This window comes from Danio rerio, chromosome 1, assembly GCF_049306965.1.
Source record: "Danio rerio strain Tuebingen ecotype United States chromosome 1, GRCz12tu, whole genome shotgun sequence".
NCBI lineage: Eukaryota > Metazoa > Chordata > Actinopteri > Cypriniformes > Danionidae > Danio > Danio rerio.
The window spans coordinates 47,214,674-47,242,460 of record NC_133176.1 but is presented as its reverse complement, the minus strand read 5'-3'; the positions used below and the strand labels follow the sequence as shown (position 1 = coordinate 47,242,460).

Here is a 27,787-nt window from a genome sequence, read left to right as displayed (position 1 = left end):
ATAAAAGAGTTTTGTGTCAGTTTGCATAAAGCTATAACGTTAGTCTATCCAAAATTTTAATTCTGTCATGTTTTTCTCTATCCACTTGTTCCAAGTTTGTCTGTTTAACTATTAAACTCAAAAGAAGATATTTTAAAGAATTTTAGTAGCATTTGACTTCCATAGTATTTTTTTTACTGTCAGAGACGGTTACTCATATCCCTCAATAGAGCTTCTTTGGAGTTTTTTGTACAATAATTTAAGAAACAGGAAAAAAAAAACAATGGACTTGGAACCGCCAAAGGGTGAGTAAAAATTCGGTTTGGGGTTAACTATCCTTTAAAAGACACCAAAAAGACTTTTATTTTGATGTCAACAGGCTTTCTTGAAACTTTCATGCTTCATTCTCCTAAAGACTCCGCCTTCTTCTGGTTACTAAGAAATGCTTTGCAGTTTAAAGGAAGTTATCTGGAGGATTTTAGATTTTAATAGATTTAAAATTTATCAGTTGGTGTCTTACAGTTGTCACAGCGATAAGACAGTACATTTCTTACATTTAGTCAAAGTTAGCCGCGATTCTAAATTATTGAGATTTGTATGACCTTCTTGGAGGACATCAACTAGAAAACAACAGGTGTGTAAAAGCCAGATGGGTTAGGGTATTTGTGACATTTCGCAATTTTACTGAGCACTTTATTAACTTTTATTAACTTTATTAAGTTTCTTGGACGAGTGCTCGTTATCTACTGCGTCATAAACATAGACTGTAAAATATACGTTAGGTCATAAATAAAGTACCCAAGGTCACCTTTGTCGACACTGTCCACATCTGTCTTCCTTGCGCATGAAACCCGTTTGTACCCTTTTAACGGTCATCAGCATCTTAAGTCCTTGAACATTTTTAAGATTTTCACTCAAAAAACATGAAACATATAATTATATATATTTATGTGTATATATATATATATATATATATATATATATATATATATATATATATATATATATTTTATCTTTGAACCCATTTAAGAAAACGAATTGCCGATTATGCGAAGCTTTTCTAATGCAGCGTCAATGAATAATGAAGGAGAGTAAATTTGCCAATACTTTCTGGATGCAGCCTTTGATGCCAGCTAAGATTGCATCACTCAGAGGTGCAATGTAAAACAATGCACTCAATGAAGCTAATGACGTCACGGTTAGGGGGAGGGTTTGAGGTTGGCGCATAAATAAGCATTGGATGCTGCTTAGATGGTGCATCTGCACCAAGTCTAAATTTGACGTTCATTGCTACCTGCAGAGCCTGGGTAGGAAAAAAAAAGTCTAAATTTGACAATCTCTATTCTGGCTGCCGATATTATTCACACATTTTTTTTTTACCTTTTCTGAAAATCTTTATATATATATTTGTATATATTTATATTCTGTCATTTATATATTCTGGAATCCTGTCATTTTTATATTATATTTATTTTTATATTAATGTTTTTATGCCTAAATAAAATGATTGCACAGAACAGATTCACATTTAAGAGCAAGGGGTGTCCCTTGGTGGTTTGGTGGTATGGTTTGCGTATAAAGAGGACCAGTTTTATAATCAGTTTACACACACACACACACACACACACACACACAGTATAGCATACATCGGGAGCACTTTGCAGTTATTGCCTCCAGTGCCTGGAGAGCAATTAGGGTTTAGGTGCCTTGCTCAAGCGCACCTCAGCTGGGTATCAAAGAGAGTGTGCCTGCCTTTGGCACCAGGTTACAAGTCAAACTCACTGATCATTAGGCCACAACTGCCCCTATATGCAGTGTTAAAAAGAACAAGCAGGTGCATTTTAAACCAAATAATTTGTGTGTGTTATTTAGCATTATCTTTGTTTTTAAATCTGGACCCTTAAAATACTTTTTATGAAGTGTGGAAGAAACAAAAATGTCAGACTTATGTTACATATTTTTTTTGTATATTTGTCTACATTTGAAGCCTCTGCCCTAAATTTTCCAGGCAGCCACACCAACTATGAGACCATTTGGAACCACATGGAGCACATCAGAGTTCTGGTTCTGGTTTTCAGTCATGTTTGGTAAGATGTAGATTGAACTAATATTTGAGTTCGTTGGATGATCTAAAACATTTTAATGTGACAAACAAGCATAAAAGGGGGCAAACTGATTTTCACACTATATATATATATATATATATATATATATATATATATATAATGTGAAAATCGGTTTGCCCCTTTTATGCTTGTTTGTATATATATATATATATATATATATATATATATATATATGTGTGTGTGTGTGTGTGTGTGTGTGGTTTATGTGTATATATAAGATTAAAAAAAGGAAATTTTGTAGTTGTTTTTATCCATTTTTATTTGTTTTAATTAAGTATGTACCTCTAAAGGTTATTTTCTTACTTTTCTGCTAGGTACATTTCCAAGTACACTGTTCCATGTTGCAGTACAAGTGAAGGATACTGCAGTTCTCACTTGTAGTGGCACATGTAATGGAATTCTCACGTGGACATTTAAGACTGAAAATGAAGATCTGGATGTTTTGAAATGTGTGCAAGAGACATGCACAGAAGGAGACAGCTTTAAGGACAGAGTGAACCTCGTCCATGCAAGGAACCAGCCTGGAAACCTGTCTCTAACAATTGATTCTGTTCTATACAATGATGAAGGCTGGTATGTGGTCAGGTGTGATTCAGTATTCCTCTGCCGATTTCGCTTGGAAGCTTTTGGTAAGTTATTCAGTTTTAGTTAAGCTTGAAAAAACTGAAGAATATTGAGGACAAACCATTGATTTATTACAAAATGAATGCACACAGCCTTTGTCAAGGGGCCATTACACCAGCGGTGTGAATTTGTTAAATAATTCAATGGACTGTCAGTTATTCCACTTATACTATGGTAACAGCAACTACTCCTAAAGATGTTATTCAGATATTGTATTTCAAGACATTTATCAGGGTTTTATCCTCAAACAGCTTATTTGGTGTAGTGTCTATGGAACCGGGGCCGATCACAATAAACATGCTTTTACTTTCCATAAACGCGGGGCGAACTGCAATGCCTTTTTGTTGACAAGAAATTTTTACGTGCTTTTTATGTCACTAGGCAACAACTGAATCAGCTACCTATTGTGCGCGAGTGTTGCTGTTGATATTGGTATAATTTTAATATTTATTAATATGGTGATATTCAAGGTTTGTTAAGTCATACTGCTCCAGCTAACTCAAAACAGCAACCACTAGTGTCTACTCTATCTTCAAAAGTGCGTTCGATGTGATAGACCCCAAAATCTGCCTGGAACTACTTCAACTGTTTTGTTTATTTTACAATGTCCATCCGCTAATCAGAATCAAGCATTCAACAGTTCCTTAGTATAAGATTATTGTGGAGACAATAGCCCCTTTCAAATAGTGATGGCAGTAAATATCCGGAAAATTTCCGGTACAACTTTATCAGTAAATTCATTAAAAAAGGTGTTCGCACATGCACGTTACAAAACTCTTCCAGAACAGACCATTCACACATCCATTCCAAAATACAGGTAAATTCTGACATCATTAACCAGAAACAACCTCTGCGCTTGTATTTGTAAACCTAAAAGAGATCAGCCTTTTCTTAATGGTTTCACTTTTATTTAAAGCTTTAACATTCATGTAACTGCTGAGACATTCAAATGCAGAAACGCAAGCCACAACTAAATGTTTACACATTTGCCTGCAATGCACAAGTGGATGGATAAGTATTGTGAACAACTTATATGAAACACACGTCAAGATGTTCATAATATGTGTGTGTGTGCTGGAGCTCACCGGCTCCTTTACGTGCACACACGTAAAGCAACTGGAGCAGAGTTTAAAAGTAAACAAGCATTGGCTTATCATAAGCATTTTATCAATAATTTCTTACACAGTTGACATTAAGAAGGAACAAAGAAACGTTATCTGACTAACATCTAGCAGCTAAATGTGTCTGGGAAAAATATTGAAAAGTCTTATTTTTATAAACAACGCGAATGTGAATGCGTCTGAATGTTCTGATTGGCTAAAGTAGACGTCTCGTGTCAGCGTGTTCTAGATGTGAACTCGCTGTTCTGGCGATCTTCCTTCTGTGTTCACACAGCGCAGCATTCTGGAAAGGTCTGTATATATGAAAGGGGCTATTTACCAGCTACATAGCTCTATATCTGTATTAACATCCACATCAGTGTACAATAGCATTCTGTTATTTCTAAGAGTTCATTAGTTTTATAATTGTCAGACCCTTTTGTACATCAAATGGAAAATAAATAATGTAATCCATCTGTGCTGTTATCATTATATTTGTGGAATAAAAATTTATTGTTAATGTAGAACCATTTATAATCTTTATCTTCATTGTTTTTGTAATATAAATCATCCTTGGTGTAAATTACTTGTGATCTCATGCTTTGTTTTTTGGCATCCTTTTATTTTTTTAGTACCCACCACCATAAACACCACAGTCAGAGGCAAGGCCAAGCTACCCTGCTATGCACGTACAGAGAAACAGATTTCTGATGAAACGGTGAATATCCTGTGGAAAAAAGATGACCAAGTGGTGTTACAAGTTCTGAACGGAATCATAAAATATGGTCCAAGATTTACAGACAGGGCATCGGTTTCACTAAAAGATTATAAGGATGGCGAGCTTTCCCTTACAATACACAATGCCAGCAGATCAGATGCAGGACTGTACCAATGCTATCACAAACCTTCAGAAGAACACGGGCATCCTGGTGCTGTCACTCTTCATGTTGCAGGTTGTGGAATTTAATTTTTTAGGGGCCATTCACACAGAATGCATTTCTCTAATCTAATTCGCTAGTTTGCTCTTGATTTACGTGTGTGACCATTACGCTCATTCATTCATTTTCCTTTAGCTTAGTCCCTTATTTATTAGGGGTTCCAATTCACCTAGTGCATCCCTGTGGACTGTGGGGGAAACCAGAGCACCTGGATGGTCCCCCACATGAACACTGTACTATTACGCTCATTCCTCTTATTAAGCCCTGGCAAGATCACAATAATTTGTAACATGATTTTGGCACAATACCTTAACGTATGGTGACGTGGCGAGTTGTAAACAACAAATGGGCATCGTGACACAAAATTCAATCATTTCTTCTGTAATGTGGCATAGTTCATGACAACTTGATACCATGTCTGTAACGCCTCACGACATCATTGCAGAAGTCTAGCATGTTTAATTTTTTTCACGACAAGTTCCGTCATGTGGGTGACTGTGCAATAGGAGCACATAATTTATCATTTATATCTGCAGGTTAATCCATGGGTCAGGTAATCAAAAATAGGCTGCATATTTACTCATGGGTGGGTCGTGGGTGGATAAGATTAATCATTGGTTGTGCAAACTTTTACTACTTTCTCTAAAATATGAAAGTGTTTTAAGCAATTTTATCTGACAAACTGGCACAAATTTGCAGACGTCTTCATTCTCACAACGAGTTTCTGAGTTCTCTCAGCCTTCCAACCAAGTTCTTGTTTCCGAGGTAATCTGGGAACATGTTCAGTGCTGATAATACATTGTTAAAGCCTATCTTGCTTATTCAAATTTCTTGATTAAACGAATTAAATTGAAACTCACCTTCAATAGGTGATTTTGTCTTTAAAAATTAAAACAGTTTGATATAGGCTTCTCTAAAAATGTTAATATTTCACTTTAATTTCTTTTAGGCTAGATGTAATTTATAATTTATTTAACAAACCAGTTTGTGCTTTGGTGCTGAAGCATATAGACTGTTAGCTCTTCATCCCAGATGTTATTCGTTATACTTGTTTATCTAGTAGATAACTGACCATTAAAAAATACATTAAAATTAAGATACAAATTGTACCAAACAAAATTTGTTTAAATTTTTTTTCCAAGAAAAATAAATGAATTATGTTTTTGTTTGTGCCCATCCACTACTCAACTGTGCGGGTGGATGATTTGTTTTGCTCTGTGGAAAATATGAATTTAATTAATGCTTTACTTTGATTGTTGTATCAGAAACCTCTATCATATATTTGCTATTTTAAATTTAATTTAATTTTGCTATTTTAAATTAAATATGGCATTATTTTGTCTTGAGCATCTGATTTTTTCTTGGTACGTAAATGCTTTCATTTTCTCCATTTTACTCGTGGCAAGTTTAGACGGGGGAGTGTTTAATAAGCAACTCATGGCTGGAAAATATAAATTCAGAATTAAAAGAAAATATCTTAATATTAAAAAGGAAATTTGTTACCCACGACAAATTAAGATTTTATCAAGACAAAATCACATAATCTGACATAGTGACTTTCGTAACCGACTTTTGTAAAATCGTGTGATCTGATCTGAGCTTTATTTGAAGCACTGTGTTTTTAAAAGACATCGAGTTAATAGAATTGTAACTTTAAAGCTGTGCTGGTCATCAATGTCAGTTTTAAAGCAGTGGACCAATCAGAAGAACTCGGGGGGCAGACATTGTGAGCTGCTGTTTACACTAGCAAGTTGGCATGACAGCTGTTTTGTTTGAAAGCAACATGGCGGAGGAGATGTTTAAAAAAACATTCCTAAAAAAGCTGCTTCTCATGTTTTAGCAAATTCTGTGTGAACGGCCCCTTACGGTGCTACTTTGTTTTACAGAAAAAGAAACATTTCTTTAACTGAAATCAATAAATATTTTTCAGCTCTTGAAATATCCTGGACAAAAAAGTTTGGTGAAAATCTCCCTCTTGACCTGTTCAGCTCAGATGTGACTATTTCTTTCATTGGATCTGATGAATCTGAGAAGCAGGTTTGCACTGTGATGGGAAACAGCACTAAATGTTCATCTGACTACATTAACAGAGTGTCTGTCATAAATAACACTCTGGTGCTGAGTGGACTAACATCCGCTGACAAAGGAATATTTACTGTGAAAGACAAGATTGGTGAAGTCATTGCTGTCCATACTGTCATTGTGGAGGGTAAGATATAATTAAACTAATAGTAATCAACTTACCTAATTGATTATCTGTTTGAAGTGTAATATTTGCTTAAGCTTTAACATTTACAATGCTTCTTTTTGTGTTATCCACAGTTGCAGACTACCGCTATTTCCACGTTTGTCTGTTAGTAGTGGCTTGTTTAATTCTCAGTTGCATTGGTCTGTTCCTGTATAAATTTCATCAAACATCTCCAGTGATAGATGATCATAATCTAGGAGAGTCTACTGTGAATATGGATGATCTGAGACAGCCTGCATACATCAGAGTGTCAGAGCAAGAGACCAGCCCACAAGTTTCACAATGTGAAGTTCGTCCTCACACACCTGTAGAGGAAACCTTGATTGAGCCTGAGATGTCTATTAAGAATCTGAACAACACTGAAGAAGAGGATTCTATTGGCCAAATAGACACTGGAATGAGCGATTTGCCTAAGTTATCAGTCACAGAGTGTCCTGACTAACTCCCCTGTGAAACATTTCATTACCTAATACAAATAGTGTTAACTATTTTTTTTTTTTTTTGCCAAAATAATATTACTTTGGTAATATGTTTGCAAATGATTGACCTATCAGGGTCTCTTGAGGGATCATGTTTGGTTTAGGTTGAGAATTTGTCTTTGCCTTAGGTGCTGTTGTTTTGTGGCCAAACTGAACTGACATTGTTTTAATTCACTAGAACTTTTTTACTAGGATTTTTTAAGCTGATTTGGCACAATCGACATTGTAAAAGAGCTATAGAAATGAACATGAATTTAATTTAATTGAATATTGTGAAACATTTTAACATATCAGGCAGAATGCCAAGTGGTGGAGGAATGCTGGCATAGTTCTAGCTAGATTAAAACTGATTTACTTCAGTTTGCAAGATCTGGCAACATATATGACTTGAACACATCATTAACATGTGCTTGTTCAATGGAATTCTGATACATTCTGTTGTCACTATTTTAGTTTTTCGGGAGATGGAGAATTTTTGCAGTTTGGGGCTTGTTATTTGGGCTTGAGGTGTGGATAGTGATGTATTGGTCATGGTCATATTTTGATTTCAATTTGTTTGGTTGATTCATGGGTGATGCAGTGGCGAAGTAGGTAGTGCTGTCGCCTCACAGCAAGAAGGTCACTGGTTCGAGCCTTGGCTGGGTGAGTTGGCGTTTCTGTGTGGAGTTTGCATGTTCTCCCTGTGTTCGTGTGGGTTTCCTCCGGTTTCCCCCACAGTCCAAAGACATGCGGTACAGGTGAATTGGGTAGGCTTAATTGTCCGTAGTGTATGAGTGTGTATGGATGTTTCCTAGTGATGGGTTGCGACTGGAAGAGCATCTGCTGTGTAAAACATATGCTGGATAAATTGGCGGTTTATTCCGCTGTGGCGACCCCAGATTAATAACAGGACTAAGGCGAAAAGCGAATGAATGAATGAGTGAATGAATGATTAATTGAATGGTTGATTTATTTCAGTTTTATGGGTGGTACGGTGGTTCGCTAGGTAGCACTGTCGCTGATTTGAGTCCCGGCTGGGTCAGTTGGCATTTCTGTGTGGAGTTTGTATGTTCTCCCTGAGTTCGCGTAGGTTTCATCCAGGTGCTCCAGTTTCCCCCACAGTCCAAAGACTTGAATGAATCATGATTTATACCTCTTTTTTCTGATTTTTGTTATGTTATAAGTAGTGTTTATTTCTGTTTACATTTCATAGGATTTCTGCACTTTTTCTTGTTAAGCTTTGATGCACTGCTTTCCCTCTATTATTAATAAGCTTTTCATAAATGCAGTGTTGCCAGTCTTACTTATGTGGATCATTAAGTTTGTTTGAGCTGAAACCTCAAAGAATAGGCTGCAATATTTATTTCATTAGTTTTGTAGTGTTATATTTATACTGTTTTAGTTAAATCGGGCAACTCATTATTTTAGACTTGTCCTTCATGCCATATGATTCTTTGCACCTTACATACATTAGTTTGTAATACATATTTACCTTTATCATTGGCAACTACTTTTTTTGTATTTTGCTATTATTGTCCTGCAATGTGCCAACTAACAAATTACATCAATCCGTTGTTTGATTGTCACTGCACAGAATTTAACAAATTAAGTTTACTAATTTAATTTTTTTGGGGGGTGGTGGGGGTACAATTTTATTTTGGTTTTAGAATGTCATGTCACTTTTGTAAACTGACCTCTTTGTCCACACTAATGCAAATAACATCTAAACGGTGAACTGACAATCACATTTTGCTGCTGTGAATAAATGGCCAGTATTCAAAAAATTGAAGAGTATGGGGGAGGGGAGGTACTGCCCGAATATGGTCTGGCTCAAGGCCATATGCAATCTGTCACCCTTTACTCCCCCAATAATGACGCCCCTGGATAGCATTAGTTTTTAGGGTACTTATGGAAGAATATGCAAATCCGAGCCAATAAATAATACAATATGTGAAACACAAATGGACTGTACTTATTTACCTCCAGAGCTCAGGTATGCACAATTTGGTATAATTATATGCTATTTATCATTATATATCCTTAGTTAGACCACTGATACAATGCAATGTAAGTCGGCCAAATGTGTAACAGTATTCAATTCGCAAATCCGCACAGAAACCAAACAAATAGACGGAATCACACCAGTTTCTGTGTTTATACAACTTCAAATTGGTCCTTTTCATAAGGTTTACATGACATTTGTATTAATTGAGACATGGTGAGGCTGCACAATTGTTATTCTCACCATAATGAAGCCATCTCTCAAATGATGTCATGTTCTCCCAAGCTGGAACCTGTGTGCTCTACTGCTGATTCTGTTTAAGCATTACTATGCACTTTTTCTTGTTATTCTAAAACTTTTTTAATTTGTTTGTACTTTTTATAAGCTCTTTGTACTTTTGTTTTTAGATTAATTGCAACCTATTAGAGGGAGACAATTTAATTGTATCTTAATAAAATGTTTTAAAATTACCTCTTGAATGTCTGTGTATTTTATAAGCAACATTTTCTGAATAATTTATCAAGTCTACCAAACATTTATGAGCTTTCTGTACAATGACAAAACAATCTGTGCTGTTATGAGCTTTTGCGATTACATTAACCAACAGTTTTACATATTACATGATTACCCACCAACTCAGTTTACTTTTTCCAAATATTCTCAAATTTAGGTTAAATGTAAAAATATGTGAGAATGAGTGTATTACATAAACATATTTAATCTCCAAACCAATATGTTTCATGTTGTGATTTCCACAGTTTTAAATCTATATCTATCAAAGCAACCTATATATTCAAACACAAATTTTATTGTTAAATCGTCAAACCCCTATCTAAAAACATCCCAATCAATGTCATCTGACAGGTTTTCAGTTTTGACCACTTTTATGACATCATGCTCTATAGGTCTGACGTTTGTTGACTATATGACAACGCAAATGATCTAAGACCTAAGACATTCAGACCAGGAGATTATAACACAACCATGTTTTCATATAGGCCAAGACCACATTTCTGTTTTCATGTGTCCGTACAGGTTGTGTGACTTATGTGTGCATTTAAAAAAACTCAAATTAGCCACAAATTCTGCCTGAAGTTATCCCAGTGGTTAACCTGAACATAACCAAAAAACAAAACCGTAACATAACTAATGTTTTCTAATGCCCTGCTGATGCACAACACAGCTGGATTAGTGTTGAGCTGTTATTGGCTGAACTTGATCATTCGTCTCAATAAAAGGCCTTGGGGATTCGCTATACTGTACACTTCTGGAGTGAGAAACAGGTAGGTGCTGACAACATTTCACTTCTGAAACAGCATGTATAGGCAACATGAATGTCTAAAATCTAATATATTGAATTGTATTTTTTTAGATTGCACAATGAAGAACTTTGTTACAATCTTTATGGTACTAAGCATTACTGCTCATGTGAGTACACTGATTCAATGTAATCTGTTCATTTTATCCAAATTTAATTTTTTTCACCCACTTATGCATTAATCAATTTATTTTTTTTCTTTTTAGGCCACTTCAGCAAAGGTAAGTTCATTTATGTTGTAGGAACGCTCTAATTTGTAACTTAGAATATTTATTTGTAAGTATGAATGAATTCGCCAGCCAATTTATAATTGTATTTGATTTATAATATTCTTTATTCATTTGACCTAAAATAATAATATATACCTGTCTTATAAGTTGCCAAGACAACCTGTCATGATGAACTCGACCAATAGCAATCTGGCGATAAAATCAATTTTCATCTGACAACATTGAAGGGATAGTTTATCAAAAAATATAAATACTCACTATTTACTCATCTTCAAGGAGTTTTAAAGCTTTATGAGTTTCTTTATTCTGTTGAACATATAAAACTATATTTTGACGAAAGCTAAATAACTGTAACCATTGGCTTATATCAGGGGTGTCAAAGTCAATTCCTGGAGGGCCGAAGGCCTGCACAGTTTAGTTCCAACCCTGCTCCAACACACTTACCTGTAGGTTTCAAACAAGCCTGAAGGACTCAATTAGTTTGATCAGGTGTGTTTAATTACGGTTGTAACTAAACTGTGCAGAGCTGCGGCCCTTTTGGAACTGAGTTTGACACCTGTGGCTTATATAGTAGGAAATTCAGAATATCTTCTTTTGTGTTCAATCAGCCCAATCTCACAAGGAAACATAACTGTTTAACATATTATCAGACAAGTGGCTAATTTATACAATTTCTTACATTTTTAAAATTCATTTGAAACTGTGTGTGTGTCACGGTGGCGCAGTGGGTAGCACAATCGCCTCACAGCAAGGTCACTGGTTCGAGCCCTTGCTTGGTCAGTTCGCATTTCCCCAAACCTCAGTCCTAACCTCACCCTGATTGGAGGTTGGGCAAATCGTATAAAAATGTATAAATGAGATTGTACGAATTAGCCTAGCCCGTAATTCATGAAGAAATAAACTGTCCTGTGATTGCACTAGTTCAACCAGCAAAAATCAGTTTGGAAACAAGTAGAGGGAGAGAAAAATAATAACAGAATGGATAGGGATAGTTTGGGTGAACTATCCCTTTAAGTCCTTCCGTCCCTTTTTTCTTTTTTCGAGAAGTAGTTCCTGCAAAAATAATATAAATATTAATAAAACACTCTTATATGGCTCCCATTTGGTTATTTTTTGGCAATCTGGCAACTGTTCTCTGTAAACTCCTTCTGGATAATTTTTCAAAACAACGTAAAAAGAACTTTCTGGGAATGTTCTCCTAACCTAGAGGGAACGTTCTGTTTACGTAAAGAAAGCTTGCTACCGAACCTTGAACGTTCTGGTGACAAAAACAAAACAAAACGATGATTTCAGTCAGATATCATCAGGGAAGAAAGCACTATTTTCAAACTTCTATTTAATACTGATTTAAGTTTTCCCCCCCTTGATGCTTATTACAGAAGCTTCTTGTGGTCAACGGTCTGAATGGTGGTCTGCTTACTGGTGTAAATGGAGTGAACCCTCTGCTGCTGGGTGGTCTGAACCCACCAGTGGTTGCTGGAGGTGCTGCGGTTATAGGACAGCCTCCTATTCCACAGGTACTGTATGAATGAACGATTAACAACCACTTAGTCATGTCCCGCTGTCCTGCGCACAGTGTGCAGTTTATTTAATTACCTCCATGTCCACCAGTTTCTTCCCGCGGCTGCTCTTCCTCCATATGTGCTTCAGCCTCCAGTGGCACCAGCTCCCTTCGGCCTTCCTAACGCTGGAGCTCTGCCTTACCCCTTCCCTCCCGCTAATGGGGTACAATACAGTTTTCACTTGTTATGTTTGAAATAATACTTGTGTCTTGTCTACTACGAGGTAGTAATTTTACTTTGTTTTAATAAACAGGGCTTGCCGTATTTCGTGGCTGGACTTCCTAATCAACCTGCCGTAATTCCTCCTCAGCAACAAGTTGCGGTACAAAACCAATCGTCTAGTTTCCATAATAAAAATAGACTACAAATGTGTTCATTAAGCTTATTTGTTATTTATTTAGGCTGGACAAGGACCTGCTGGAAATAATCAAGCCGTTGGGTTGCCACAAGGCTCACTGGGAAGATTTAAGGTATCTTTTGTGATGCAGTTTTATGTTATATAAGTTATAGTGTATAGTAAAAAGTGCTATTTATTTTAATTGTATTGCATATGTATTAAAAAATCTATTAATATTATTATTACATATAGGCTATTTAAAACACGTTAAAAGTGTTTTCCTGAAATTCATTTTTTTTCTCCTCAAAACTTTTGTTCGTATAACTTGAAATCCTCATCAAAATGTATATTCTGAATGTTTTATGGTCAATAGGCCTATATAATTTACCAGCTATATATTTGTTTTATTTATGAACAATAAATGTGATAAAAAGATTTACTCAAAATAACTTCTATGAATACATTTGGCTCATTATTTTAACATAGATAATTTCGAAGATGTATTTGGTAGCTATTTGACAGCAAAATTCCATCTATTTGCCATCTTAAATCCTTCCTCCTTTTCTTCTTTCTCCTCAGCGATCATTTATCAGAAGGACCACAGCAAGACCACCTGTCTCAGTCACCCAGGTGAGCAGGAAACATAATTTTAAATCTTGATGATGTACAATGAAAAGTATTTTATAATATAATTCTGACTTTTTCATCTGCAGATGCCTGCTCAGCTCAGCCCTACTGTGTCTGGAAATACTGTTGGCTAAATCAGACAGAATGTCAGATATTTTGAGTAACTGAGGTGTCTTTTTTTGCTAGTGTTGAAACAGACATAGATATTTACCAGCAATAATCATACTAATTAATAATCATATGCTGTGAAAATAATTGTTTCTTTTCACAGGTCCTTTCATAAGATCACCACTGGAAAGTTCTTTTCAAGTCATTGTTTAAAAGAAATATATGCAGTATAGATTTCCTTATGTAGCTAAGCCTAATTTTCTAATACGTTGCCTTATTTTGATACATTGTGAACATTTGTATTAAATGTTTATACTGAATGCTGAATAAAATGTACTAGTTTGTTGCAAATGTGAACTTGTCTCATTTTATGCCCTGCTAATCATATTGCCACAAATGCTTTATAAAAAAATTATCATACAATCATAAAGCCATGATTTCAAATGAGTTCATTCACTAAGAAATCCTGGTTACCTTAAAATTTTTTAGCTGATTCAATTTAACCAGTCATTTGAACTTATATTATGTTAAACTGACTTAAAACAGCTTGCATAACTTATTAAATTAACTGAAAACATGATTAACTTTGTTAAATAAGTTCCCATGACCTAAAAACATGCAGTCAGGACTAATGGATCGTCTATAATTTTTTACAATGTTGTGTTTTATCGCCATCTGCTGGTAACTGATGCTTCCCTGAAGCAAAAGGGAAAATACAGCATGCAGACATACTGAAGTAATGGTCATTCAAATATCCATTTTAAATGAATTATGTAATTGTTGTATAAAATATATTGATATCATCGTTCAGTCAATGCTTTTTAAAGATGTTTCTGCATGCTCAGTACATCAATGCAATTTTTTTTCACGAGGGTTTTTGTCCAAATAGACATCTATTTACAGAAACATACAACTATTATTATGGGTAGACTGAAAGCATGTTGAAACCGTGGCTGTTTCAGAAACTATTGTATAACCACAAAATGACATCAGTGCAAAAAGTCAAACTCTTCAAACTTAACACAAATAAAAATAAAGATTAAACAATATAATTCAAACCTAAAACTAAATTTTCTGTTATTTTGACCTTTTGTTTAACTCTTTATTATATTTTTTTAAAATAAAAAAACAAAAAGTGTTTGGGGCGGCGCAGTGGGTAGCACTGTCGCCTCACAGCAAGAAGGTTGCTGTTTCAAGCCTCGGCTGGGTCAAATGGCATTTCTGTGTGGAGTTTGCATGTTCTCCCCGTGTTTGCGTGGGTTTCCTCCGGGTGTTCCTGTTTCCCTGTTCCCTGTTTCCCCAACTAGTCCAAAAACATGCGGTAAGCTAAAATGAACATAGTGTTCGTGGATAAGTGTGTATGCGTGTTTCCCAGAGATGGGTTGCTGGTGGAAGGGCATCTGCTGCGTGAAACATATGCTGGATAATTTGGCGGTTCATTCCGCGGTGACATCCCCTGATTAAAAAAGGGACTAAGCCACAAATAAAATGAATGAATAAAAAAAATTAACAAAGCAAAAATGTTTTATTTAAACACATAACAATACATCATGTAATTGAGAGAATTCCCCCATCAGTCTTTCTCTCTCTCTCTCTCTCTCTCTCTCTCTCTCTCTCTCATTTTCACATTTTCACATTTTAGGTGCTTTATTGGCATGACAAATAGCTGTACATTCGTATTGCCAAAGCAGTGCAGCGTCGCTGCGTACAGACAAGACAGTGCAAAAAGGGCAGTAGTGCAAACAAATATGAACATAAAATATAATATAGAAATAAAGAAAAGAAATGTAAAAAAATAAAAATAGATTAATAAAAATAACAATATATCAGTAAAACTAAAAATATTAATAAAAATAAAAATAGATTAATGGTAATTTGTGAAACAGGATAAAAGTGGTGACAATAATATAAACAGTAATTCCACGAGTAAAGAGTTCCTGTGTTGTGTGTTGGAGAGAGTGGAGCGGATCATTGTGGGTTCCTCAGACGGTGGCAGGAGTGCACAAACTGAGCTGCTAACACACAGCAGCACACACACTCCCCCAGTAGGATGGGCAGTTTCTCATTGTTTGACAGGGACTCAAAGTTTTTGTGTGTGTGTGTGAGTTTCGGGTAGAACTTCTTCCGGATCTCTGAGTATTTTGTGCACTCCGTAAGGAAGTGCAGTTCTGTTTCAATCGGCTGCTGAGGGCAGTGTGGGCACAGCCGCTCCTCCACCGGCAGCCATGTTTGTCTGTGCCGGCCCGTCTCTATAGCCAGCTGGTGTCCGCTGAGTCTGTATCTGCTCAGGGTGTTTCTCAGACCTTTATCTGTCACTGTGTGAAGGTAGTCTGCCAGAGTATATTGTCTCTTCAGGGCCAGATAACACTGCATTTTGCTTTGCAGTTGTGTTTGAGTGTCCCAGTGGTGTGTGTAGCTGTTCTTGATCTGGTGTGTGATCTGAGTCAGTGGCAGGAGTGTGTTCAGCTCCTCAGGAGACGTCTCAGAGACCCTGAAGCTCTGGGCCAGCTGGGAGAGTGGGTCTGCTCTTCTGCTGAGTTCTCTGTCCTGCAGGGCTTTATAGTGGTATGAGTCCGGGTCGCTGAGTTTTAAGTGCTTCCAGAATTTGACAGCTCTTTTCTGTATCTTTATTATCAGAGGGTATTTGCCTAATTCTGCTCTGCATCCGTTGTTTGTTGTGTGCCGGTGGACGTGTAGGATGTTCTTACACAGCTCTGTGTGCAGGGTTTCTATTGGGTGTTTGTCCCATTTGGCCAGATCTTGTTCTGGGTTTGTCAGTGGGCCCCACACCTCCTTGCCGTAGAGGGCGATGGGCTTGATGACGGACTCTAGGATCTTCAGCCAGATCTGAACAGGGATGTCTATGGGGCATTGGCGTTTGATGGCGTAGAAGGCTCTGCGGGCTTTATCTCTCAGCTCATTCACTGCAGGATTAAAGTTTCCAGTGGAGGTGATGTTCAGGCCTAAATAATTATACTGTGTTGTGTGTGTTATCTGATTGGTACCTAGTGTGAATGCGTGTTGTGTTCCCTGGGGTCTGGCTCTTTTTTGGAAGGTGATGATTTTGGTTTTGTTTAGGTTGACGGTCAGGGCCCAGGTCTGGCAGTACTGGTCCAGCAACTGCAGGTTCTGCTGTAGGCCCTGTTTGGTTGGCGATAGTAGCAGCAGGTCGTCTGCGTAAAGCAGGCATTTGATCTGAGAGTCGTGGAGATCGAGACCCGGAGCGGTGGATCGCTCCAGACTGAGCGCCAGCTCGTTTATGTAGATGTTGAATAGTGTTGGGCTCAGGCAGCAGCCTTGTCTCACTCCACGCTTCTGGGAAAGATATTTTGTTCTTTTTGTGCTAATTTTGATGCCACATTTGCTTTCGGTGTACATTGATTTAATAAGGTCATATGTTTTTCCTCCTATGCCACTTTCAATCAGCTTATAAAGTAAGCCTTGGTGCCAAATTGAGTCGAAAGCTTTTTTAAAGTCAATGAAGCATGCGTATATTTTACCTTTATTTTGGACAGTGTGTTTTTCAATTAGCGAGTGCAGTGTGTAAATGTGGTCAGATGTGCGGTATTTTGGTAAAAATCCAATTTGACTTCTGCTTAAGACATTATGTGTCGTGATGAAGTCCAGTACTCGGGCATTTATTAAACTACAGAATAACTTTCCCAGGTTGCTGCTCACACAAATCCCTCTGTAATTATTGTGGTCAAATTTATCTCCATTTTTAAAGATGGGTGTTATCAGTCCTTGATTCCAGATATCAGGGAAGCGACCAAAATTCACAACTAGATTAAATAATTTTAGGATGGCTGATTGAAATTTAGGGCTGGTTTGTTTTATCATTTCGTTTAATATTCCGTCAGGTCCAGATGCTTTTTTAGGTTGAACAGATTTAATTTTGTCTTTAAGCTCCATTATAGTGATGGGGAAGTCTATTGGGTTTTGATTATCCTTGATAGTCGATTCTAGTGTTGACAGTGTTTTTGTTATTTGATTTTGTTTAGGATTTGTGTCTGTTTCTACTTTATTGAATAGTGTTTGGAAATGGGTCTCCCATATTTCTGAATTTTGGATCGGTAGCTCTTCATGATCGTTTTTGATCAAGTTTTTCCAGTTGTCCCAGAATTGATTTGAGTTAATGGAGTTCTCTATTGTTGTCAGTTGTTTTTGGGTGTATTGTGCCTTTTTGGTTCTGAGTGTTTGTTTGTATTGTTTTAGTGTTTCACAATAGAGAAGCCGAATCTCTGCATTATTTGGGTCTCTGTGTTTCTGATTTGACAGGTTTCTGAGGTGTTTCCTAATTGACAGGCATTCTTGATCAAACCAGTTTTTGTCATTTTTGGGTGGATTATTTTGTCTGGTTTTAACTTTTAATTTTGCCTGTTTAGCTGTACTTTCGAATATATTGTTTATGTCTTTTACCGCCACATTAACTCCTTGTTTGGTGTGGGCATATGCGTTAACCAGGAAGTTATCTAGGATTTGTTGAGTTTTTGGGCTGTTTACTGCATTTTGGTAGTCTTCTGCACTGTTCTCAGCCCATCTGTATGGCTTTCTGATGTTAAATAGTTTATTGGGCTGTGTGCAAGGGTTTGTTATTGTATTTTTGAGGTATAAAGTAATTTGGCTATGGTCAGAAAGTGGGGTGAGTTCTCTAACAGTGAATGCTCTGAGAGATGAAGGGTCTATATCTGTTATCATATAGTCTACTGTGCTATTGCCAAGAGGTGAGCAGAATGTGAATCTCCCGAGTCTGTCTCCTCTTATCCGACCGTTGACAATGGCTCTCTCTCTCTCTTTCTCTCTCTCTCTCTCTCTCTCTCTCTCTCTCTCTCTCTCTCTATATATATATATATATATATATAAATTAAAGTCAGAATTATTAGCCCCCCTTTGAATTTATTTATTTTATTATTATTTATTTTTTGCATTTTTACTTTTCCAAATACGTTTTCCCTAAAAGGGACAAAAAACAAAAGTCTCCATAATGTCAACATTTAGGTAAAGACAGAATACAGTACCATGTTTAAACACTCATTTATTTATTTTTTGTTTTAACCAAATCAGACATCTACTTTCATACACTATGAGATGGTGGCTATTTCTGAAGTACAATGTTGCCTAAAATAGTGATCTGGTGCAGTGCAATCTGTGCTACTTCCAATGCTTTTTAATGCGCTCACCTAACCCCAACCCTAACCCTACCTCTCACAATGACTTCACTAGCTCTATTGAGTGTATTGCGTCTGACATTTAATCGCTGAGTGATGCAATCTCAGCTTGCATCATAAAAGCTGCATCCAGATACCGTTGGTAGTAATTTTACTACAAGCGCTCTCTACTGGAAGACTTGACATGTTGCAGATTTTTTAAAACAAGAAAACTACAGCCATGTTGCAAATCAACCATTTCAGTCTAGTTTGCCTGTCTGGAAAACGCAGACTCTAAAGCATGTAATTAGTGAATGAAGATGACCACACTGATTGCTCTAATTATTGTTTTAAAGTGATTCAATCGTGTTTTTTTCATTCTGTCAGACAATAATTTGTCTCGTTACCTCACAGAGTAAACAACCCATCGTTCACCTGCTTATTAGTCTGTGACAAACATCAGTCCTCAGGCATTTCTCCTGTCTTTCTTAAGCATTAGATAGGCCTACTTAATTACTTGATATAATATTATAATGATAGATGTCATCAAAACAAGCATACTGTACTAACAGACAAATCCTGGCGACAGCTCAGGTTTTAAGGCGAGACGCTGTTTTTGTAGTTTTTTTTTTTTGCTGCACTGTAAATTTGGAGATTTTGGACTTTTAAAAAAGATTTTTTATAATTTTATTTTCAGGCTTCTCTATGTTAACATCCCAAATTCATCAATTTGTGTTTTTAAAGGTCATTTTCTCAAATTATCATTATTGTAGTGAGCCATAAATCTTTTCAGAAGCTTTAGAAACTCTTGCAAACTCCAAACATTTTATACACATTTATATTTAAAAGTTTTTACTGTGGGATATGTTGATTTTACATTTCATTCTACACTAAAAAATTATGTTTGCTGTTTGTTCAAACTATTTAAACTGTACTTAAACAACACAATTCTAAACCAAAACAAACCTAATTGTTTTTATGCTCATTTTACTTCGATTTGTAAAAGCTAATAAGTTAACTTAATTAACTTTGTCCTACAACAAACTGATTGTGTGGAACCATGTATGTTTCTAAGTGTACAAAAAGTAGTTTTTAATGGCTTCTTATGGATTAGATAAAAATCTAATCTAAATTCTTATGAATTAATAAAAAATGATTTCTCTGAATAACCTGCTCTGTAAAACCTTCAGACTTTAATATGTCAATATAAAATAAAACAAAAAGAAAATCATTTCATGAAAAAAAATCAATTTATAGAGTGTTTTTGTTAAAAATGAATATAAATTAGCATATGTTTAATCAATCAATCAATCAATCAATGTCTGATTTGTTCATTTAAACATAACATTTCACTCAACTTTGTTATTGTACAATGCAGGTCATTCCTAACATAATCAGTCAGCATGGAAAATTATGGTGATTTAACTATTTTTTACCCTGTTCTCCTGCAGCGTCTTGTCTTAAGGTGTTTGACCATAATGATTTACAAGCATAAATATGACGTTATGTTTGGACAAATTGAGACACATGACACACCGTACATGTCACAGCTACAGCAACCTGATATTATAAGAGAGCAAGCATCAGTTTAAAAGCTATCGGAGGAAGGTGATTATAGTTTGCACATCTGCTCTGCTATGAATGTACTTTATTTTGCATTTATTGACTGTATTGTTAGTAGTTTACAGAGTGAATTCCAGAAGTATATTTAAATATTTGACTGTCTCTTTGTTTTTTCTCATTGAATTTTCATCTGCAGGTTTTCAAGATGAAGTTTCAAGCCACCTTTTCCATGGCTGCTCTTCTCAGCATTTGCACTTGTGCCCCTGTAAGTGAGCATTAATTTATAATAAAAAATGATTGGTCACACTTTATTTTGATGGTCCATTTGTTGAATTTAAGTTATATAACATCTACATGCCAACTATTTCTCAGTAGATTATAAGTAGACTGTTATGTTGGGGTGAGGGTTAGGGTTAGTGTTGACATGTTGCAAAGTTACTTATAGTCAGTTAAATGTCTGTTGAAGGAGCAGTATCAGCAGATATTAATCAGACTAATACTAATACTCAAAAGGACCATCATAATAAAGTGTTACCCAATGATTTTATTATGTTAAATGATTTCAGATCATTTAGATGTTTTCAGTTTAAATCTGTTTTGATTTTCTCAGATCTATCAGCCACAAGTTGGACTAATAGCAAGCAACAGTAATGAGGTATGTTTCTCATCCATTTTTATTTCATAACTAAATATAAAATATTTTTGGGACAATGTAATATTTAATTGTTGTTGAAAGGAAAAAGGAGTATTATTTGAATTATTATAACAATTTAACATTGTAATAATAAGTTTATTGTATGTTAGTATGTATTTTTACAGTGTTTCTGCATGTTTATGACTTTTTAAGAGCCTTTTAAGACCTTTATGACTTAAATTTTAGATTTATACAGGGCTAAACACTAATGATTATTTCTAATGGCCTGGTCAGTTGCCACAAAAAAAAAAAAAAAAAAAAATCAATAAATAAAAAATCAATTAATTCTTAGCAACAAATTTTATGTCAAACCAAGAAGATTTTAGTTGTTCACAATTTTTTTCAACAAAATATTTCTTTTTTTAATGATAAGTTTACATTGTTAAAAGTATATTATTATGGAGACAATGACATAAATAATAAAAAAAATCTGTTGGCTTTTACCTCAAATTGGTTGAGTATAAATCATGTAAAGTGATATGTTGTTATTATTGTAAGGAATTGTGTAAGTGTTTTTAGTTTTCTTTCCCTGATTAGGGAATTTAATTTTGAGAAACTGCTGTAAAAATGTCAAACAGCTATTGTAAATTGACTCTCTTTGCAATACAAAACTGAAATATATCTAAAAAAAAAAAAAAGATTTTATTGTGATGGATTGTTGATGATTGGATATATGTTGTCCCGATTGGTTAGCTTTACCTGGACAGAGAAAAGAATTAAGACCTGTTTAGAATTATTTAAGATCTACAACACAATATTTTACTGAATTTAAGACTTTTTGAGGCCTAACATTTTGTTTTTGAAATTTAAGACATTTTTAAAGACTTTTTAGGACCTCATGGGACTTTTTTTTGTTGGAAAAAGTGAATGTTCAGTATCATTACTTCAGATGTCAGAGTCATGTGATCTTTTAGATATCATATTATTGTGTTATATAATTTCTCCTTATGTCAAAAACTGCTTAATATTTTGCTTTAATAGTTGAGCAATACATTGTTCCAAAGATCAGCATCCATTTCTTTTCTCTCAGGTTTCTTGCTTTTTGTATGCATCCTTGTGTTATTTTAGTATTATAAGCAACTTCGTATTAGTATTTGTACATTATTCAGTTTTTTTATGTGCTTTTTAATATTTTTGGCAGAAGCGTGAAACAAAAGGTCCACAATGTGCTCCGTATATTTTAGGATTTGTTCAGAAGGATGGTATTTATTTAAAAATAGACACCATGAATGCAAAATAATAGAAAAAAAGTAATAAAATAGAAAAATGACTCTCTTTATATATATGTTCAAAACAATTTTTAGCCCTCCTGTGAAATTTCCCAGGAAATATATATTTATTAATAATTTATTTATTAATATGGGATTTTAATGGAGAGAAGATTATTTTTAAACACAAATCAGGACGTTCTCTATAATAAAAATATAATAGCAAATACTACAAAAAAGGGAAATGTTTTAAAAATACTTAATGTCACAGGAGAGCTATTAATTTTGTTCTCAACATCCAAAGACAACATACATCTTGTGTTTTCTGTTATACATGCCAAATAAATGCTCACAATGATTAATTCTTCCTTAGATTTTGCGTCTTAATGGTCTCACCCTGGCAGGCATGGGTTTGGGTCCAGCACAGGTAAAATTTAGCCTCATTTAAACAAGTGTGAACATTTAAGAGTAAATCCAGGAATCAGATATTTGACTGACATATAAAATCTAACAACCTGAAACAACAAATGAACTGTTATCTCAATATGGTGTTTTCAAACCTGATATTAGTTAAATATCAATATAGTCAGTATTAAAACACACACACATGCTTACATTAAATGATAGTATATATAGTATGCTTATATGTGATTACAGTACATTGCTCATTATATAACATGTTTATTTAGATCTGAGATGATTTGTAACTCTTTTCTCTTTAGGGTTCTCCATTTTTCTCTCCATTCCTGATCCAGCAGCAGCCTCCACAGGTGCTGAATTTTAACCCTGGACTGCAGGGACCCTTCCTGCCCCCTCAGATTAACCCCGCTCAGATCCCTCCACTGCAGCAGGACCCATCTGTGCCGGGTCTTGGTCCCAACAACGGCATACCAGCACAAAACCTTCCTCCGGTACACACACACAAACACTGGTACAGCTATCTTTATAGGGACTTTCCATAGATGTAATGATTGTTATACAGTACGCTTACAATTAAGGAGGCATTCAGTGATTTACACAATAAGGGCTAATTATACAAATGAGCTATTTATGCTCAGATAATTTAGCGCTAGAGTAAGAAGGGGGAAGTTTTTTTTGAAAGAGAGAAAGAGTGATAGACATAGATGGTTTCTACCGGTGGTTTGTTAAGCTCACTCACTCTGAATTGATCATTTTTAGGTGTTGGTTTGTGGTAAGGTAGGGGAGAAAAGAGGGGTCCTGGTTTTATTCACAGGGATTCAGGTGATCTCGGAAAAGATAGACTGCATATTCTATCCCCCTACTGTTAAATCCAACCCTCAGACGAAACAACTGCATTATTACATTTTTAAAATTCTTAATTCTTTGTAATTTATGAGTCGTCTTCCTCATTGGGGCCCCAAAAAAAGTCCCCACAATGTCAAAATCTAGTGGGGTTGTAGGATTACAAGCCACACAGACAGACACAGATCACACTCTCAGCTTTAAGTAAAATAGATGTTCTTTTTTTCGAGAGTAAAACAAGTCAAATGTTTGTTTCTAGGGCTTTCCGTTCTTCATGACTAATTTGTATCCTCTGAGGACTCCTGTACAGCTGATGCCCAACATTGGACCCAACATTCAAGGCCAAGCTACACTGCAACCAGTTCAACCAATGCAACCAATGCAGCCAATGCAACCAATACAGCCAATACAACCAATCCAGGTATTGTAAAAACTCACATTCTGCTTTTTAATTGGTTGATTGGAGAAATTTAATTATTCTGTCATTTCATATTTTATTTCATACATAATAAATATGAAATTATTTAATTGAATTTAATAAATATAAATTAATATGTATTTAATATAACATTTTCCTGTTTTGTTACTCTGATTTTGTTTTATGCTGGTTTTTTTTTTTTACACAAAACAATCTGTAATTTAACAGTTTTTTTTTGTATTTTGTGATTCATGTTTTAACCCCCCCCCCTTTTTTTTTTGGGTACACTAATCTTTCTTTTAACAACTCTTAACCTCGAAAAGTTTGAAAAGGTGACTTTTAGTGACATTTTTAATAGTTTAAAGAGATATATTGTCTGGGTTGGTGTTGTATATTACAGTACAAATGCCTTGTAATAAGCTGCCAGTACATGTTCTGTTATTTTACAGACATTATTTCTCTATTTATTATATATTTCGATCTTGTAAAATGTCAATAAATTTCATTTTATTAAACTGTAGAGTTGACTTATCAACATCAAAAGTCGACAGAGCAGAAATCAACGTCCCATAATGAAGTTCACAACCATAAATATACATTTGTGATTTTTTTTTTACAGTGTTGCTAATACCATATCTCCAGTTAACTGATTACAGAATTGTGTCCCAATAAAAGTTTTCTAAAATTTTTAAATGTGTAAAGGACACAATATTTAGTGAACTATGTGGTCATTTGCATAAATTTCTTACACAAATGCATTTGTTTGTTTATAATGTTTCTAGAGTCATTTTTGTAGTTTCAAAAGGTTTTATTTCTTTTTTTACTTTTCAATCTCATTTTCTAATTTTACCTGATTAAATCAGGTCATTTACATGGCAAAATATACCTGTGTAAAAATCTGAAACATGATTTGTGTCACAAGTTAATTATTTAGGGGAAAAAAAAAAAAAAAAAAAAAAAAAAAAAAAAAATATATATATATATATATATATATATATATATATATATATATATATATATATATATATATATATTTTTTTTTTTTTTTTTTTTGCATAAATCTTCGTTTTAAATTATGATTTGTAATGCAAAGATCTAAAGACAAACATCAAAAATTTATGAAATGCGATAAAAAACACTTCAGGAAAAAACTTTAAAAAAAAGCTGCATTTTTGTCTGCGGTGTCTCATCTTAAAGGGATATATGAGGGATATGATATACAATATGCCTTTTTTGTCCAATTTCTTTCAGAACAGAGGGAATTTGGCAGACCCGAAAGCAACGTCTGTGCCTGAATACCGGGGTGATCGACCCGGTCCTGGAACTGGAGAGGTAAGATAAGTTTTTGACACAAATATGACTGACTAGAACAGTTAATGTTGAATTGCTTGACATTACTTTGTTTATTAACCCTTCTTGCCTCTGACAGGGGAATCCAGGCTTCCCGTTGTTTGAACCGTAGAAGATTGCATTACTGAAAGGTATTCAAACTCTCCTAAAAATAAAAGTATGGCATATCATTCAAGTAATCAGTTAAGAATACATATTTGTTGTTGGTTTTTCAGATTTCCCTTCATGCAGATCCCTCACAGGAGACCTTTATTTTGAATTTTTTAAAAACTTGGACATGTCTGATATATCAAATAAATAAATGATGCTCAATTCAGTTTGCCTGATGCTATTATTTCCCCACTTTCCCCACTATTATTGCACAAATGATGAAAGACAAAGTGAAGATGCTGAAAGATTTAATGAACAGATTTCAAAATCTGCAAACAATAAGAGCAAACAGCCACCAAGTGGCGGTAACGAGCAATAAAATAACATTTTAAAATCTATTTTATACAGTACATTTCTATTCTATGCTAAATTGCAGTATATAACAGATGGATGCTTTGCTTTCCTGTGGAAAAAAGAAAAAGATAATTAAATCCAAAGTTTCAAAGCTTTCATTCAAACTGTTTATTCATATTCTGTCTCACCAGTGTGATTGTTAATTATGTTTTTCTTAATTCGCTCCAAGATCCTTTTCAGTCTCTGCCTGTATATTTAATCAAAATAAATGTTATATACAGTAAATAAATGAAGCAAGAGATATAACATGCATTCACAGATTATTCAAAATGCACAGCCTTTCTCAATTTGAGGACTAAAATACACTGTAAATAAACGCAGGGTTCCACACAATTCATTCATGCTGTCCCAACACAAATAGTTTAATTAAAGGTAACAGCTTCAAGTCAATTGATCATAAAACGGTTAGGTTGCCCCCGAAAAAAAATTGTGTTGTTTAAACTCGTATTAAATAAGTAATTTAAAGGAATTCATTTGGGGTGTACTGACCTTCATGAAGGAAGGGAACTGCAAACAAGATTAAAAAAAGATTGAAGATACTATTTATAATACAACTGATATATGATTAGTTCACATTATTCATTACTTACAAGTTGTGTTATGCCGTATTCAAATGAAATTCTTGGCTGTGGGGAACAAATATGCCATTTTATTTTTGTATATTCAGCGTTGTATGTTTAGATTCACTGAGTACAGAAAGGAGAACAGTGCTTTAATGTGTTTATCTTACTGTTGCATTTGGGTTGAACCTGATCTTCATATAAGGCTACAGAATATAGAAAGTGTATTTAAAGAATTTTATTTAGGAAGATACTGTACATTTAAATATGCTATTAATCCTTTTATGTACTGTATGTTTTATTTATTTAATTGATTAAAAAGCCTGTTACCTGAGGGCCATAGAGGGAGAAACCCTGTCCAAACTAGAAGCGTTTACAAATAAATTATTGCACATTCAGAAAATCATATGGAATTATTTCATTTATTTAAATATTATTTATAAGTTTTTTAATTAAAACAACAATTTTACCCCAAGTTCCTGAGGCCTGTTTAGTCCACCCTGTAAATGAGTAGAAATGTGTCAATTACTCCAACATGAAATATTAATATTTCCATTAGAAAACTTATTAGATGTAAGGCTTTATTACCTTTTTTGGTGGTTGCATCGGTCTTCTGCCCTAAAAAAAGAAAAAAAAAAAGAAAATGTTGCTGTGTGTTTCTTGTACTGTCTTATCACTTTCTGTTGATTTAATTGTATCTCTCGATATCAGTTCAATATACTTGAAATTAAAATTGAAAATGAATGCAATAGTATCTTTATACTTGGACTTTCCAGTTACTCACTTTTGGTAAGAGGAAAACATTCTCTCCCTGGAAACAGACCCCAACAATAAATGCATTTTATTGTATTTTCATATCTCAGAATATCAAGGTTATTAAAAAGGATGATTCCCTAACTTAGGGCATTACCTCCTTTAGATGGAAAGCACTGATATTCTGTTTAGGAGGAGAATATATATATATATATATATATATATATATATATATATATATTTATAAAACTTTTAAATGTATTTAGTTCTACAAGTGATATCAAAATACATTGAAAAAAATATTTTACAGTACAAACAACAAAACTAAGAGTGTTCCTCACCTGCAGAGTGACATTATCAGCCTGTATGTTAAAATATTAAAGATAGATTAGAGACTTCAAATGTTTTCAGTTCAAAATATTTCCATCATGATGAGGGTGAGCAACATCTTACCTTGAAGATTGGTATGAACTGCCTGTTGGCCTATAGAACATTTAAGACAATGTAATCATAATATCAGTTATTGATTGATTAAATTAACAAGTAAAAAGTGCATATTATTATTAAGACTGTGTTCTGACCATCATGTTAGGACTCAGGGGTTTTCCAAAGATTGGATTTACTGGATTCTCTCCACCTTTGCCTATTGGAGCTTGAGTTGGGCGCATCT

The 27,787-nt window shown here is 34.7% G+C and overlaps 2 protein-coding genes across 6 annotated transcripts; both read left to right on the top strand.

Moving 5' to 3' along the window:
- The first annotated feature begins 401 nt into the window (after positions 1-401).
- Positions 402-25,612, top strand: odam (odontogenic, ameloblast associated). 4 transcript variants are annotated; one of them, XM_073948694.1, is made up of 13 exons: positions 402-613; positions 1,988-2,066; positions 2,420-2,734; positions 4,462-4,782; positions 6,698-6,804; positions 20,564-20,632; positions 20,978-21,022; positions 22,643-22,696; positions 22,992-23,180; positions 23,792-23,953; positions 25,202-25,282; positions 25,380-25,431; positions 25,516-25,612. In XM_073948694.1, exons 2-12 carry the CDS (start codon positions 2,003-2,005, stop codon positions 25,410-25,412), a joined length of 1,440 nt encoding a protein of 479 aa, XP_073804795.1. In that variant the 5' UTR covers positions 402-613; positions 1,988-2,002; the 3' UTR covers positions 25,413-25,431; positions 25,516-25,612. The 4 variants fall into 4 exon arrangements, with proteins under 4 accessions (XP_073804795.1, XP_003197745.2, XP_068077684.1 ...); NM_001145243.2 differs by lacking the exons at positions 402-613; positions 1,988-2,066; positions 2,420-2,734; positions 4,462-4,782; positions 6,698-6,804 and adding an exon at positions 20,421-20,447 and having other exon boundaries at positions 25,516-25,609; XM_003197697.7 differs by lacking the exons at positions 20,564-20,632; positions 20,978-21,022; positions 22,643-22,696; ... (3 more) ...; positions 25,380-25,431; positions 25,516-25,612 and adding an exon at positions 7,090-9,945 and having other exon boundaries at positions 6,698-6,976.
- On the top strand, positions 10,737-14,005 carry scpp9 (secretory calcium-binding phosphoprotein 9). Of its 2 annotated transcripts, none has more exon segments than NM_001145245.1 (9): positions 10,737-10,758; positions 10,848-10,903; positions 11,000-11,014; positions 12,403-12,540; positions 12,635-12,748; positions 12,839-12,907; positions 12,987-13,055; positions 13,502-13,552; positions 13,636-14,005. In NM_001145245.1, coding segments are annotated over 8 exon segments (552 nt in total). In that variant the 5' UTR covers positions 10,737-10,758; positions 10,848-10,855; the 3' UTR covers positions 13,684-14,005.
- Positions 25,613-27,787: the final 2,175 nt, after the last annotated feature.